A 14,196-nucleotide genomic window follows, 5' to 3' on the forward strand; every position below is an offset into this window, starting at 1 on the left:
TGTTAGCCCAGAAGTCCATTGACTTTTCTTGTATGGATTCAGCTCAGGTGTCCAGGTAGTTGGTCACCAAGTGTGTGGTGCAGCCTCTCAGCTACAGTCCTAGACAGGCATGGGTAATTGGTGTAGGCACAGATATCTGGCTACAGTAGGAGGTCAGGTGCCAAGCAAGGCAGGGAGCTGATGGCTGCCCCAGAGTGTCTGGGAGGAAAGCATGTCCCTGTTCCCTATGGTGCATAGGTGGGTGGGTTTTATAGCCAGACTAGGAGCACCCAATGCTGTTGGCCTTAAATACTGGAAGGCACCACTTATTCTTGGACACCTGGCACGAGTGGCTAGGTGGTGTGAGTGGAGCCACCAGTCCTCTGGCCCCTGATGTGTGTAGGTGAGGACCCTGCTTAATGGGCAAAGCAGTGTCAAATGTCATGCACCTGCCACTTCACCATATAGCTGAGGTAGTTGAAGTTAGACTTCAGGTATATACCCTGTTGTACTGTGGTAATGAGTACCTGTGCTGTTGAAATGGGCTCACATAGGTCTATGCAGGGTTGAAAGGCATTCAGAGACCGTGGACCCCTTATGCCTGTTCCTAGGCAAAGGAGCTGTGCTTACCATGAGTTCCTGGCTTAGGGGAGCCAGCAGATTATTTTTCTCTGTTAATTTGTTCCCTCTCCAAGGCCAGGAGAATGGCTCAGAGCGCTTGATGGGTCCTACTTCCGGCCCAGTAGACTAGGCAATCACTGAAGTCGCCCCGGGACCCAGTGCAGAGCAGGGAAGGGAGAGGTAAATGGGAGTGAGGTTTTTCTCAGAGGGGGTGTTGTTGATCCGTGTGGTAGGCCAGACACAAGTACTTCTCTGTTGTCAATTTAGTGTTGCTTTTCACTGGTTTTGGATGCCCGAATGAGTACATTCTCTGCTGCTGAGTCTGTCCCAGCGTCGAAAACACCTCCCAAGCGACACTGCTTGCCTCACCGCGCACACGAGCTAATCTGGCCTGAAGGGCGCCGGCTCCTGCCAGGTCAGGTCTGGCAACTCCTCACTGCTTCTGTACCATCTCTCCCTCCCCCTGCCACTCAGTCCAATTCCTCAGCTTCGCCTTTGATGATCAGGGCTCCTAGATTATCATATATAATTGATTCACTTGTTTTTTCGAGTCTTTGTTATAAGAGGGACCACAGGAAGCATCTGACTACTCCACCATCTTGGCCTCACCTCCCATATCTGTTATTTTAATGATTATATAATATTTCATTCCATAAATATATCATCAGCTTAACTTATATAATTTACCATATAAATGAAAGTTTTGACTCTTCCCCTGTTTTGACTTTTACAGTAATGGTATACTGATCCTTTGAATGAGTATTTTAATCATATTAGAATTAATTTTAAATTTGAAAAACTAGAGGAAGTGAATCTAATTATGAGGCTCCTGAGGTAATCCAGAAGTCAGGAGTTCAGATCCAGAATGGTTGTGAAAGTGGAAAGAAGCCAGAATACACTGGAAAGATAAGCAGCATTTGTTTTTGAGATTAGTTATTACGAGTGGGAAGAGAATAGCTGAAAATAGGTCTCTAAACTTGAATAAGTCCATTTGTATTGCTTTTGGCTATATGCTGAGATACCACCTCTAATGATTAAGTAAGGACAAGACACATTTTTTCCTTCTTAGTTTTTAAAAATTTATTTCTAGATATTCTGTCTTACAGTATTAGTTCTGATATTTTCATCCCCAACCCGCCCAAAATATTTAGACCCATAGTTGGCTTTTGCTTTTAAGTGAGGTTTTCTGGTTTGAAATTAGAAGGTGAGGTTCTCACAGCCATCTCTGGCAGCCTGGTATTTTCTGTTCTAAGGTGCTCAGAAACTGGCACTAGAAATCAGTCACCTTGTCACACAGCTACATGGTGTTCTCAGGCTTCCTAGTGTCAAAACCTACAGGATGTTTTTAATTTTTATAAAAATAATATGTAATAGAAATTTTGGCAATGAGAGATTAGCAAAATGAAAATTAGACTACCCAGAGATAAGCAACAATATTTTAGAGGTATAGATAGTCTTTTTTCTATTCATACATATTAAATTCACCCCACGTTTTAGCATTTTTGAGATAACCGGTGCATCATGCAGTCGATATGTACATTTATGTTGACGGTACTATAAAGGAGAGCGAAAAAGCCCAGGATCCCTGGATTCGAGTCTGACACTAGCTTTGTTACTTTGGAGAAGTTTCTTAACTCCTTTATGCTGGAGTTCTCACATCTGTACAAATGAGCTAGGACATAATAATAACTATCTTATGATGATTGGAAGGATTAAAGGAAGTTACCCATAGCAGAATGCTTGGTGAACAGTATTAATGTGGTAGTGTTTTATTTTTTATTTTTGTCCCAAAAAGATATTATGAAACTAGTAATGTATCTTAAGATTGTTGGAGACTTAGAGTCAAGGATGTATACTTCCTCTGTATGTGTGAGATATGGGTGTGTATGTATGTGATAGATAGATAGATATCTATATAATTTTTTAAAACAAAAATAGGACCATGTTATCTTCTAGTCTTTTTTCTTTTTTTTAACAATGACCATTTTTCCCATGGCAAAATGTTGTCTACGAGATGGCAATGTAGTATTCCATTATGTAAATGAATCATAATTTAAGCAAACACTTACTGGTAGGCATTTAAGTTGTTGCAGTTTTTCACTCACTACCCAGTTCTAAAAGTATCTTTGGCTGTAACACTGATACAGCTTATATTATGAACTGTTTTTATATCCCAAGAAATTAAAGAGACTTTGTATTATCGTGATCAGAATAATTAGAATATTCTTAGCATTTGAAAGGATAGATTTATTATGGATTGTGTTTGTCATTGAGTAGTTCCTTTCATTTCAATGCAGTTATTCTTTTTTTTTAAATGCATCTAAAAGTATTCTTTCTGTTCCAAGCAATGGCATCTCGGTCTGGTACAGATGTAGATGCTGCAAACCTCAGGGAAACATTCAGGAACTTGAAATACGAAGTCAGGAATAAAAACGATCTTACACGTGAAGAAATTTTGGAATTGATGCGCAATGGTAAGAAAATTCAAAAAATGACCTTTGTTGTCCAATTTTATATTATGGCCTAGCTGTAATTATGCATATAATAAAGTATGAGAATTGTAGAATTATACTGTATGTAGTCCTAATCTTACATATCTTACTAAGAATTAAAAAAAAAGTTTTATTCATGCCAACTCCTTAAAACGCTTTCAGGTATTTCACTTTGCCCCAAGTTGGATTTAGGTGATCTCTTAGTTCAGTTTCTTCATCTTGTCCCTGTACAGTATATCTGAGATTACTGAATAAATTGCACTTCTTTTTTTCTTATTGATAAACGTCTTTCAAGTTTCTGAAGAAGATCATAGCAAAAGGAGCAGTTTTATTTGTGTGCTGCTAAGCCATGGTGATGAAGGAGTTATTTTTGGAACAAATGGACCTGTTGACCTGAAAAAATTAACAGTTTTCTTTAGAGGAGATAATTGTAGAAGTCTAACTGGAAAGCCCAAACTTTTCATTATTCAGGTACTGTATAACTGAGCTAAAGTCAACTTGGTTATTGAGGATTGTTGTTGGTGGCCATTGAGTTGATTCCGACTCATGGCGATGTCAGGTGTGTCAGGTAGAACTATGCTCCGTAGGGTTTTCGGTAGCTGATTTTTCAGAAGTAGATCACCAGGCCTTTCTTCCAAGGTGCCTCTGGATAGACTCACCGCTAACTATTCGCTTAACATCCAAACACCATAACCATTGCACTACCCAGGGACTGCTATTGAGGACTGGTCAGTGATTAATTTACTCAGTTGTAGAATAGCCAAAGAATTTATTTTTTCCTGGAGGCTACTGAATTATTGTTACTTTTTTCTTCATTTAAATCATCAATTAGGAGATACGGAATAAATTTTAATTTAGACGTAACAAAAAGTATCAGCATAATTAACATCAATTTTTACGCAGTCTTTGCATTTCTTAGAAATAATTTGTAATTCTTAGAAAAATGCATACACATTTTTTTAATGTTTATTTTCTAACGTTCAGGCCTGCAGAGGTACAGACTTGGACTGTGGCATTGAGACAGACAGTGGTTTTGATGAAGACATGACATGTCAGAAAATACCAGTTGAAGCAGACTTCTTATATGCGTATTCTACAGCACCTGGTAAGAAAGTTATAAATAATAAATGTTATATGTAGGTTTCAAATTAATTACTATGATTTATTATAGAATTAAACAATGAAGAGTGTGTTAAAAAGGCTGTCAAGAGTGATGTCCCTGAAGAACAGCTAATTCATCTGTATTATAGTGTGCCTTAACTACAGAGAAGTCTCAAAAAATTGTCTCTAGCCAAAAGTTTGACTAGAAAAATGTGTGTGTGTATGTATGTATATATACACACACACGTTTGTGTATGTGTGTTTATCTTAGCATACTAGCACAGTCCCATTCATGAGCTTTATATCAGATAGTATACTATACTGTAACATAGGCTAAAAACTTTATCTACTTCTTGAAATAGGAAGGAAGTATGTTTTCTAGGAAATCTTTGGAAGATAGCAACTAAAAAAGATAAGCATGAATAGTATAAGAGAGCGGTAAAAGTAGAATGGGGGAAAAGAAGTAAAGAAGGTTAAAAAAATTATACACATATATATATATATCCTGTTAAAGGAGTCCTAGTGGCATAGTGGTTAAGAGCTTGGCTGCTAACCAAAAAAGTTAGAAGTTCAACTCTACCAGCTGCTCCTTGGAAACCCTATGGGCAGTTCTGCTCTGTCCTATAGCATCACTATGAGTGGGAACTGACTCAAGGGTACCTAACAACAGCAATATATTCTATATTAACCTCCCCTTTTTTGTGGTTGTATTGCACATGCCGTTGTATAAATGAGTATTTATTGGTCATACGACTATTTACCATACAACTAATTTAGGGTGTCACAAAGTTTGACTATAGTAAGATACACTGCATAAGAGTCACCATTTTATTGTGAATTTCTGCATTTCATGCTGAAGAAATTTTTTTTTATCATGGTAAGATACACCTAACAAAATTCACCATTTTAGCCAAACATTTTAAAGTGTACAATTTAGTGACACTAAGTACACTCACAGTGTTGTGCAGCCATCACCACTATCTAGTTCTAGAACTTTTTCATCACCCCAAAAAGATACCCTGTACCTAATAAATGTATTTTTATACAGAGTGTTATATTTTCAGATATGCTTAATATAGTTTCCTTTAACCTCCAGGTAAAATACTTCTAAATTTAAAGCAATGGGTCCAATAGTTAATCTGAGCAAAAGTGGAGTGAATACACTGTTTTCCCTTTTTGGACTTTTTCCAGGCACCTTGTAGACAAATTAAAAGCACACACATTTATGCATGCATTAGCAATTTATTTCTTGGATAAGCCAATGTTAAAACAAAATTAAAATCTGATTGAAACACCATGCTATTTATAATGATCCTTTTTAAGTATCTCTGCTTCTGTATCTTCTTATCTTCTGCATGTTTACTTATTCTTCCCTATTGGAAGGGGAGCCCAGAAAGTAGAACTCTCAGTAATTGAATGGTAGAATTAGTCCACAATTCTTTTTCTTCGCTGAAAGCAAGATGTGCACACAGGACAATTATTTTCACCTCCAGCATCATTCCCCCTGAAACCAAACGTGTCGTTTATTTTTTTCTTTTTATTGCTAACAAGACCTATGGGAGTTCCTTCATATTTTTACCTTTGTTGTTATATAATAATTTGTAGAAACCCATGGCATTTTGGTAACATTTTGCCTTGTAGGTTACTACTCCTGGCGAAATTCAAAGGATGGCTCCTGGTTTATCCAGTCACTCTGTGCTATGCTGAAACAGTATGCTCACAAACTTGAGCTCATGCGCATCCTCACTCGGGTTAACTGGAAGGTTGCAACAGAATTTGAGTCCTATTCTCCTGACTCTACTTTTCATGCAAAGAAGCAGATTCCGTGCATTGTGTCCATGCTTACAAAGGAACTGTATTTTAACCAGTGAAGAAATGGTTGGTTTTTTAGATTGTAAGCCAAGTGAGAAAATGGTATAACTCATACTGTATTTCCCTCTTTTATTTAAGTCTAATACTTCAGATGGCTTTTTGAAACATACCATTTTCATAGCAATAGAACCCCCGTGAAGCTACCTCAAACTCAAAATCAGGTAGATGAAATCGAATTTAATTAGGAATAAATTAAAATGGATAATGTTGTAATTGTTATGAGAGGAAATGATCGTAAATTTACAACTCTCATAATTATCAAGTTTGAGTGATACTATGCTATGAATTTTCAAGTAATTATGAAAAAGTTACACACTGGAGTAATGAATTCTAATAGTATGCCCCACTTAAGACTATGGGTTTTAGTTTTTCTCAATCTATAGAAATGATGATGTGTAATAATATATCCTAGAACTTAAGGATCTACTGGCATGATCAAAGGTTTGAAGACCTTTACTTTTTTTTTTCTTAATAATATTTTATTGTGTTTTAGGTGAAAGTTTACACAGCAAATTAGGTTCCCCTTTAACAATTTTTATACAAATTATTCCGTGCCATTGGATACAATTTTTATGATGTGTCAGCATTCTCATTATTTTCATTCTGTTTGTTCTGTTTCCATTGATCTAGCTTTCCTTCCCTTCCTTGCCTTCTCATCTTTGCTTTTGGGTAGCTGTTGATCGTTTGGTCTCATATAGTTAATTGTCTAAGGGAGCACATTACTCATGGCTGATATTGTTTATTTTATAAGCCCATCTATTTGGCTGTAAAGATCTTTACTTTTAAAACTGGTTAATTGCAGTTTTAGCACATTTACCTGAGTTCGTGGTTTTGTACTGTTTTGTCCTGAGCATGTCTTTGTGGTTAAAAAAAAAAAAAAATCATGTTTAATACTGAAAAAGAAACTAGAAATTTTATTTGAGAGCGTGAGCACGCTGAGTTGACTCTTTTAAAGCCAAATGCAATGTTAAATGGAGGGACAGAATTACAGCTATTAGGTGCTGAGACGCAGCTGATCTATCAGCATAAGTATCCTGTCATTTGTCCCTATGCAAATTAATTGTTTCACATACCAGCAAAATACCTGAGAAGCTGTTATGTAAAAACCTCAAACTTCATGCTTCATTTTTAGCAGCATAAACTGAAGAAATTCTGGAGAAACATACCAAAGTACAACTTGTATGATAAACAATGGAATGTAAGGAAAGAGTAATAAATCAGTTAGCTGGACACTTGGTGATCAGAGTGAAGGCGGTTTGATCCTGAGCAGACACTGCGTAGCCTTTGTGAAGAAGGCAGAGCCATAGACTACGGCTTCAGAAAAGGACTGCCAGCTTTTATATAGGTGTACGCGGGGGATAGCTTCCAAGGCAGGAATCTCCAAGTAAGTGAACCAAATCAGAAGCTTCTAAAATAGAAATTTTCCAAAGGTGGTGAGAGTCATAGTAAAAATCATAGTACTCTTTGTAGTAAAATTTTTAGCACACTAAATTATTTTCTGTTGAAGTTTACAATCAAAAGAAAACAGTGGTAACATCTAAAGGACCACAGCCACGGGACTTTAGAAATCATCCAGTCTGAGCATCTCTTTTGGTGCATGAGGTAGCTGAAGGCCAGAGAGGAGGAACAGCACAGCACGCAGCCTCCCTTCCACAGAGGTGTTGAGCCATCACTGCATCATCCTGTTTGTGGCTTTCAGTCTGACATTTCTAGTTAGCTTTCTTTTTGCTTGAAGAAAGAAACTTACATTTACAAATGACAGCTATTAATTTTTACTAGGTCTGTATTTTTTGTAAGTAAATATAGAATGTAATGATAAGGTTGTTGCTATGTGACAATTTTGTAAAAATGTGTTATTCTGAATTTTTACTTCAAAATATAAATTTGACAAAATTACCAACGTGTTCGTGTATTTTGTTGTTGTTGTGTTTGGTGTTGTGCTACTAACTGGAAGTGAAACTACTTTTAACCAAGAGCTTAGTTTGGAAGAGTCAAAGAGAATGCAACTGTAATCTAATATTTTGAGGTTGTGGCTGATTACCAAATAGGGTAAGCAGACTTCTTATGCTTCCTGGGTCCTCTCAGCAGGCCCTGTTCTAAAATGACCTTGATGCCAAAGAGAATATTAGGTTTGCATAGATCTCAGTCCTTAAATATGATTATATTTTTGTTTGTTTGCTTGCTTTGTGGAGTAATGAGTAATACAGCATAAAAGATATTACTGAAATAAAACATTTTCTACCATGTAGATTTTAAATTGGACTATTTTTAGTTGCTCTCGAGTCGACTCCGACTCATGGCAGCCCCGTGTGTGCAGAGTAGAACTGCTCCAAAGGGTTTTCAAGTCTGTGACCTTTTGGAAGCAGATCACCAGAGGCCTGTCTTCGAGGAACCGCCAACCTTTCAGTTAGTAGTCTAGCGCTTGACCGTTTGAGCCACCCAGAGCTGCCGAAATTGGGCTAATGGGGAAAAAAAACCTAAGGGCATATGCAACAAAACTTTGATGTTCACTGATGACTCCTTCTGGGAGAGAAGAAGTGAGGCAGGGGAAGATGTTTCTTTTTTTCTTCATGTACTTAGAAAAGGAATATAAGAAAGTGGAAATGTGGATAGTTTTTAATTTCTTTCAGTATTTCTATAATGAATACATGTTACTTTTAAGTCAGAAAAATAAAATAAAATTGTCCTAAGTGGAAATGGGACTCCTGCAACAGTAAATGATGGCATTGATGACTGCTTTGACTATTTTAAAGCTGTGATTCTGTAATGTATTGAGAAAATCTAGCCCATTCTAATCTCTACTGCATAAAGAGTTCTCATATATTAAAAGATCTTTGGGTGGCACAAATGGTTTGTACTCAGCTGCTAACTGGAAAGTTGCTGGTTCAAAGTCATCCAGTGGCACTGCAATCTACTTCTGCATGATTACAGCCATTGAAAACCCTATGGAGTGCCATTCTACTCTGACACACTTGGGATCATCATGAGTCAGAATAAACTCAATGGCAATGGGGACATATATTAAAAAGAGAAGACCAACAACCCAATAGAAAAATGCGCCAAAGACATGAACAGACAGTTCACCAGATGTCCCTTAAACTTGGGTAAAGAGTTTAATCTTGATTGTAATTAGAGAAATGTAAATTAAAACTAAACTATCATTTGTCGCTTATCAGATTGGAAAAAAATCCAGAAGTTTGATAACATACTCTGTTGGCAAGGCTGTGGAGAAATGGGCACTCTCATGCATTGCTTGGAGTACAGAAAGGTATAATGTCCTATGGAGGTTGTCTTAGGCTGAGTTCTATAGAGAAGCAAAACCAGTAAAGTGTATAAATATATATAGGAAGAGAGAGATTTATGTCAAGGAAATGGCTCATGTGGTTTTTAGAGGCTGTAACGTCCCAAGTCCGTGGGGCAGGAAAGAGGTTTCTCTGGATTCACATAGCTGCAGGGGCTGGTGAACCCAAGATGGGCAGGCCAGAAAGCAGGGCTGTTGCAGGCTTCTGCTGACTCACGTAGCTGCAGTGGCTGGCAAACCCAAGTTCAGCAGGAAAGACTGCAGTAAGCTGCTAGCCCAAGTCCCAAGAACCAGAGGTCCGATAAACAAGAGCCAGCTGCAGGATCCAGAACAAGCAAAAGCCCCCGGCAAAGAGAGCGGGAAGGACTAGGTGGCAGAGGGTGGAGAGATGAAGGCTAAGGGGGCAGTGAGCCACCACAGGCACCACCGCTGCCGGTACCACTCAGCAGATCCCATCATGGGGGTGATCACATATCAGATCTCAACAGGGAAGTGATCACAGCATTATACGACTGCCAAAACACTGAGAATCATGGTCCAGCCAAACTGACACACAATCTTAACCGTCACAAAGGGGAATCTGGCGATACCTGTAAAAGTAGTTACTCCTTGAGGTAGCAATCTCATTTCTTGAAATCCAACCTACCCATGTACAAAATTATAACACAAGATTATTGATCACAACATTGTTTTAACGGTTAAAAAAAATGACAGCAACCCAATTGCAGAGAAGACACAGTGGAACGCTATGGTGTAAAACAGAATGAGAAGGACCATACTCAAGTGTTAGAGAAAGATTGTTGCATACGTGGTTGAGTAGACAAAAATGAAATATACAAGGTAATATATAGTATGCTCTTGTCGTAAAAGGGGGGAAGATTAGAATATGTGTTTCCATAAAGAGACAGCAGTAGGGTGAAAAAAGAAACTAATTGTGTAGTAAAAAATTAGTCTTACCAAAGAGAAGTCTGACCTTCCTCCTCAGCTCCTGGGAAGCGATCTTTAAGCCTTTGGAATGTGATATCTGATAAGAGCCTCTTTGTTGAACCTAGATAGTCCAACAATGTGATTTAGGGTGGGGGCTTTGGGTCATGTGATATGAAATTGACCTCCGAAGGGGCTGGAGACTGACTTCAGCCATGTGGGAGGCCAACCAGATCTGCACAACTGAACCCTACCACAAACTGGACACCCAGGCTCTGGTGAGCTTCCTAGTAGGCAATATTCTGTGCGTATTGTCACACACTGTTACCAGGAAAGTTAGCTCTGGACAACTGGAAGCCCCACTGTGGATCTTCCTGGACTCTGCCCCAGGTGTCTCTTCCCTTGACTGATTTTAATCTCTATTGCCGTAATAAACCATAACTGAGAGTATAACAACTTCCAGTGAGTTCTGTGAGTCCTAGTGAATTATCAAAGCTGAGAGTTGTCTTTGGGACCCCAGAACTTGTAATTCAGAAGTGAGAGTGGTCTGGTGGACTGCCACCTACCTTCACCCTAATAACAATGGAAATGGTGGATGGAGACAGGGATGGGCGTGAGACTTCTCAGTGTGTATCTTTCTGTATCATTTTGATTTTTTTGAACCATGGAAATATATTACCTGGCTTTTAAAATAGAATTAAGAGAAGGAGGTGGGGATAAAACACAGTAATGAGAATATATATCAGTACAGAAGGTAGCGTTGGTGAGGATTGCTATAAGCTTTCACATAGCTGTGTTACCGGAGTTTGTTTGACTTGGTTGCTTTATTTTCTTCTTTGCTTCAACCTTTGTAGGTTCTAGCTGAGAAATCATCGTATGTTTAATGTTAGGACTCGAGCCTAAAGTGGTTACCAGTATCAGCTTTTTTAGTTGAAAGAGCAAACTAAATAGGATGTCTATTCACATTAGTTTCTTAATTCATTCCCTAATCATTCCATCTTATTCTTTGCAGTATGATTATAACAAATTATCACATAATAAGCAATCCAACAAATACCCACAAAATTCTCATGCACAGAACATCAGCTGTCTGCTACATTGATAATGAAAGGAAATAAGGAATTGACATTTACAGGAATGATACTCAGAAAAGGCAAGCATTTCCCTTTCAAGAAAACGCTCTTGCCAAATTTAAACTTGGCACAATATTAAGTAGCATGTTTGAGCTGAAAGAGTCCATTGTCTAACCTGCCCCCTTATGCTATATGTTTCTAGATGACATACATAACTGTAAACTCAGGGAAGCAGACAAATAATTGTTGAAAGCTAATTCACCAGTTTTACCAATATATTTACAAAACTCATTTCTGCCTAACAAGTTTAAGGAACACTGAAGGGGCCAGTGTGTCTGGAGGAGAATCAACAAGAGGAAGGAGAGTAGATGTGGTCAGAGAGGGTCTTGTAGATCCTATACCTAGAAATCTCCTCTAGGGAGAGAGTAAAGGAAATGAGACTCCAGCTTTTAAAGATCTGAGAAAAGAGACTGAAAAGGAGTGATAGGGAAACTGGAGAGTACAGAGAGGGAAAGCCAAAGGAAGAAACCATTTTGAAAGGAAATGGCCAGTTGTGACAAACTACCAAATGTTTACAATTAAAATTTTTAAATGTGTTGGTTTTATGACAGGAGGTTATAGGTGATCCCGACAAAGGGGATTTTGTGCAAATATTCAGGCAGAAGCCAGCATGGCGTGCATTGATAGATGAGTTAAAGTGAGGAAACAAGTAAGTATAGAAAGCATGAGAAATTTGGATTTGAAGGACAGGGTGGAGAGAGAAGGAAGTTGCTGGAGGGGGAAGTGAGTTTAGTTTTTTGTTTTCTTTTTTTAATATGAGAGATTTGGGCATGACTAAATGCTGATGTCAAGGATCCAGTTAAGAGGAAGATTGAAAATACTGGAGAGAAAAGTAACTGACAGCATAGAGTTCCTAAAAAGATGGGAGAAGGGGAAATCAGAGCACAAGTTGGGGAAAAGACTTTTTACACAGAGGGAAAGGATGAGAAGCGGTGCAAACTTGTAACAGGATGTTGAGGAAGTTCCCTTATGATACCTTCTTTTTTCTTTTCTTTTTTTCTACGAAGTAGAAAACAAGGACTCTCCTGAAAGCTAGAGAGGTGATTGTGAGGATCATGGGGTTTGAGAAGAGTAAAAAAAGTCTGAAACATTCATTCTCAAGAGTGGAAGAATGAGTTGACCAGGGTTTAGTAAGATTGCTGGGCAGTGTGGAGAGCCCGGTTGAAACTGACGATTATGACTTGACTGTGGTACTAGCCTACACTGTGTGGGATTTGTATCTGGTTACACTTAGTTGCTTGTGTATTATCATGGATATTACATGTGTTGAATTTATCCAACTTCTGGGCTTTGCCAGCATTTGTAGTGAAAAGACAGAAGAGCCACAGATTTTAGAGTACTGTAAAATGAGTTACTGAATTCATAGACTGGGGACTCTCAGTTGGATAGGGAAGGAAATTAAAACATGGGGAGATTAATTTTAGAGAATGAAAATTGTGGTCCATGGCCTGGTGGTCCTGATGAAGTTGAAGATCCATTGTAGTGGGAGTAGTGGAACAAGAAGATTAAAATGATGGGAGGTTGTGGTCAGAAAATGAAATGTCTAAATTAGTCATTTGGATGTGGGGCAAATTTAAGAATGAAAAGGATATGACTGAGTAGAAGAATGAAGTAGCATGAAAGACACCCTTGGAAATGAGATGATGTAACTAAGAGGTGAGAATGTTGTATGTGTCCTCCATATGGGCATTGATTTCTTGCTGAAATGGGATTCAAAATAGGAATATAGTAATAAGACAATGTGATATAATTTAATTTGTGTTTACAAGCCTTTGATTTTATGGATTTAAAAGAAATCTATGTTTTGTTTTTGCTGTCTCTTTCTCTCGCTCTCTCCAAGGATGCACTCTCCGCTCCTGACTATTCTTCGGTGATGGAGGATTCACCTCAAGCCCAGCAGGATGATAAAACTGACCACTCCCTGTGGGCTGCAACCAGGAAGGAGACAAAACCTAGTATTCTGTAACACATTTGTATCTAATATTACCTAACAATCTTCTGAGTGAATTTAGCACTATAAAAAAAAATTACGTTTCTAAAAAATTTATTAGACCATAAAGAAGAAGTTGGAGTCCCTGGCTGGCAAAAATGGTTAAGTGCTCAGCTACTAACAAAAGGTTGGTCATTCAAACCCACCCAGAGGCACCTCAGAAGAAAGGCCTGTGATCTGCTTCTGAAACGTCACAGCCATGAAAACCCTATAGAGCAATTCTACTCTGTGACACATGAGGTCGTCAGGAGTCGGAATCTACTTGATGGCAACCAGTAAAGAAGTTAGCTAGCGTCTGTTTGTTGCTTACAGCTTGTCTTGAACTTCTTAGAATCTCAATATTAAATATTTCCAGATCCTATTATTCATTTGTAATATTTGTTTCTAGGCCTTCAAGTTCTCCAAGACCCCTTGGCTTTTTCTAAGCTTTTAAAACTTAAACTGCTCAAACCTAAAAATCGGTTTTTTGTTTCCAGTTTTTAATCAGAATATAATATAGTCAAAAGCAGCATGTAGAAAAGAGCAGTTCCATTTCCAGCTAATGCTGCTGTTTCTCTATTTTGAACATATTTGCCTCAAGAGCCATTGTTACTGAAATAAATTCAGCAACAGCACTATAAATTTGCAAGTGGTTCAGTTGAGACTTTCTATTATTTATAAATCTGTAAGAATGAATTGGACCATTGCTGGGTGAGTGGTGAAGGCAGTCAGCCTACCAAAAACTTATTCTATACCCACACAATTTTGCCCTGCCTTCCCAATGCCCTGCTAGCCTCTCCCTCT

The 14,196-nt window shown here is 38.2% G+C and overlaps 1 protein-coding gene across 6 annotated transcripts in view; it reads left to right on the plus strand.

The window, feature by feature from the left end:
- Positions 1-13,562, plus strand: part of CASP3 (caspase 3) — a 48,318-nt gene extending 34,756 nt beyond the window's left edge. For 3 of the 6 annotated variants that reach the window (XM_004389668.2, XM_023724659.1, XM_023724660.1), the window contains 4 exons: positions 2,946-3,074; positions 3,388-3,563; positions 4,077-4,197; positions 5,835-6,965. In XM_004389668.2, coding sequence (XP_004389725.1) covers positions 2,946-3,074; positions 3,388-3,563; positions 4,077-4,197; positions 5,835-6,064 — 656 coding nt within the window. In that variant the 3' untranslated portion in view covers positions 6,065-6,965. Of the gene's footprint in view, positions 1-2,945; positions 3,075-3,387; positions 3,564-4,076; positions 4,198-5,834; positions 6,966-7,197; positions 7,488-13,263 lie in introns of those variants that run through there. The other 3 variants (XM_023724661.1, XM_023724662.1, XM_023724663.1) reach the window with 3 other exon arrangements.
- Positions 13,563-14,196: the final 634 nt, after the last annotated feature.

Source organism: Trichechus manatus, unplaced genomic scaffold (assembly GCF_000243295.1).
Source record: "Trichechus manatus latirostris isolate Lorelei unplaced genomic scaffold, TriManLat1.0 scaffold00254, whole genome shotgun sequence".
Taxonomy (NCBI): domain Eukaryota; kingdom Metazoa; phylum Chordata; class Mammalia; order Sirenia; family Trichechidae; genus Trichechus; species Trichechus manatus.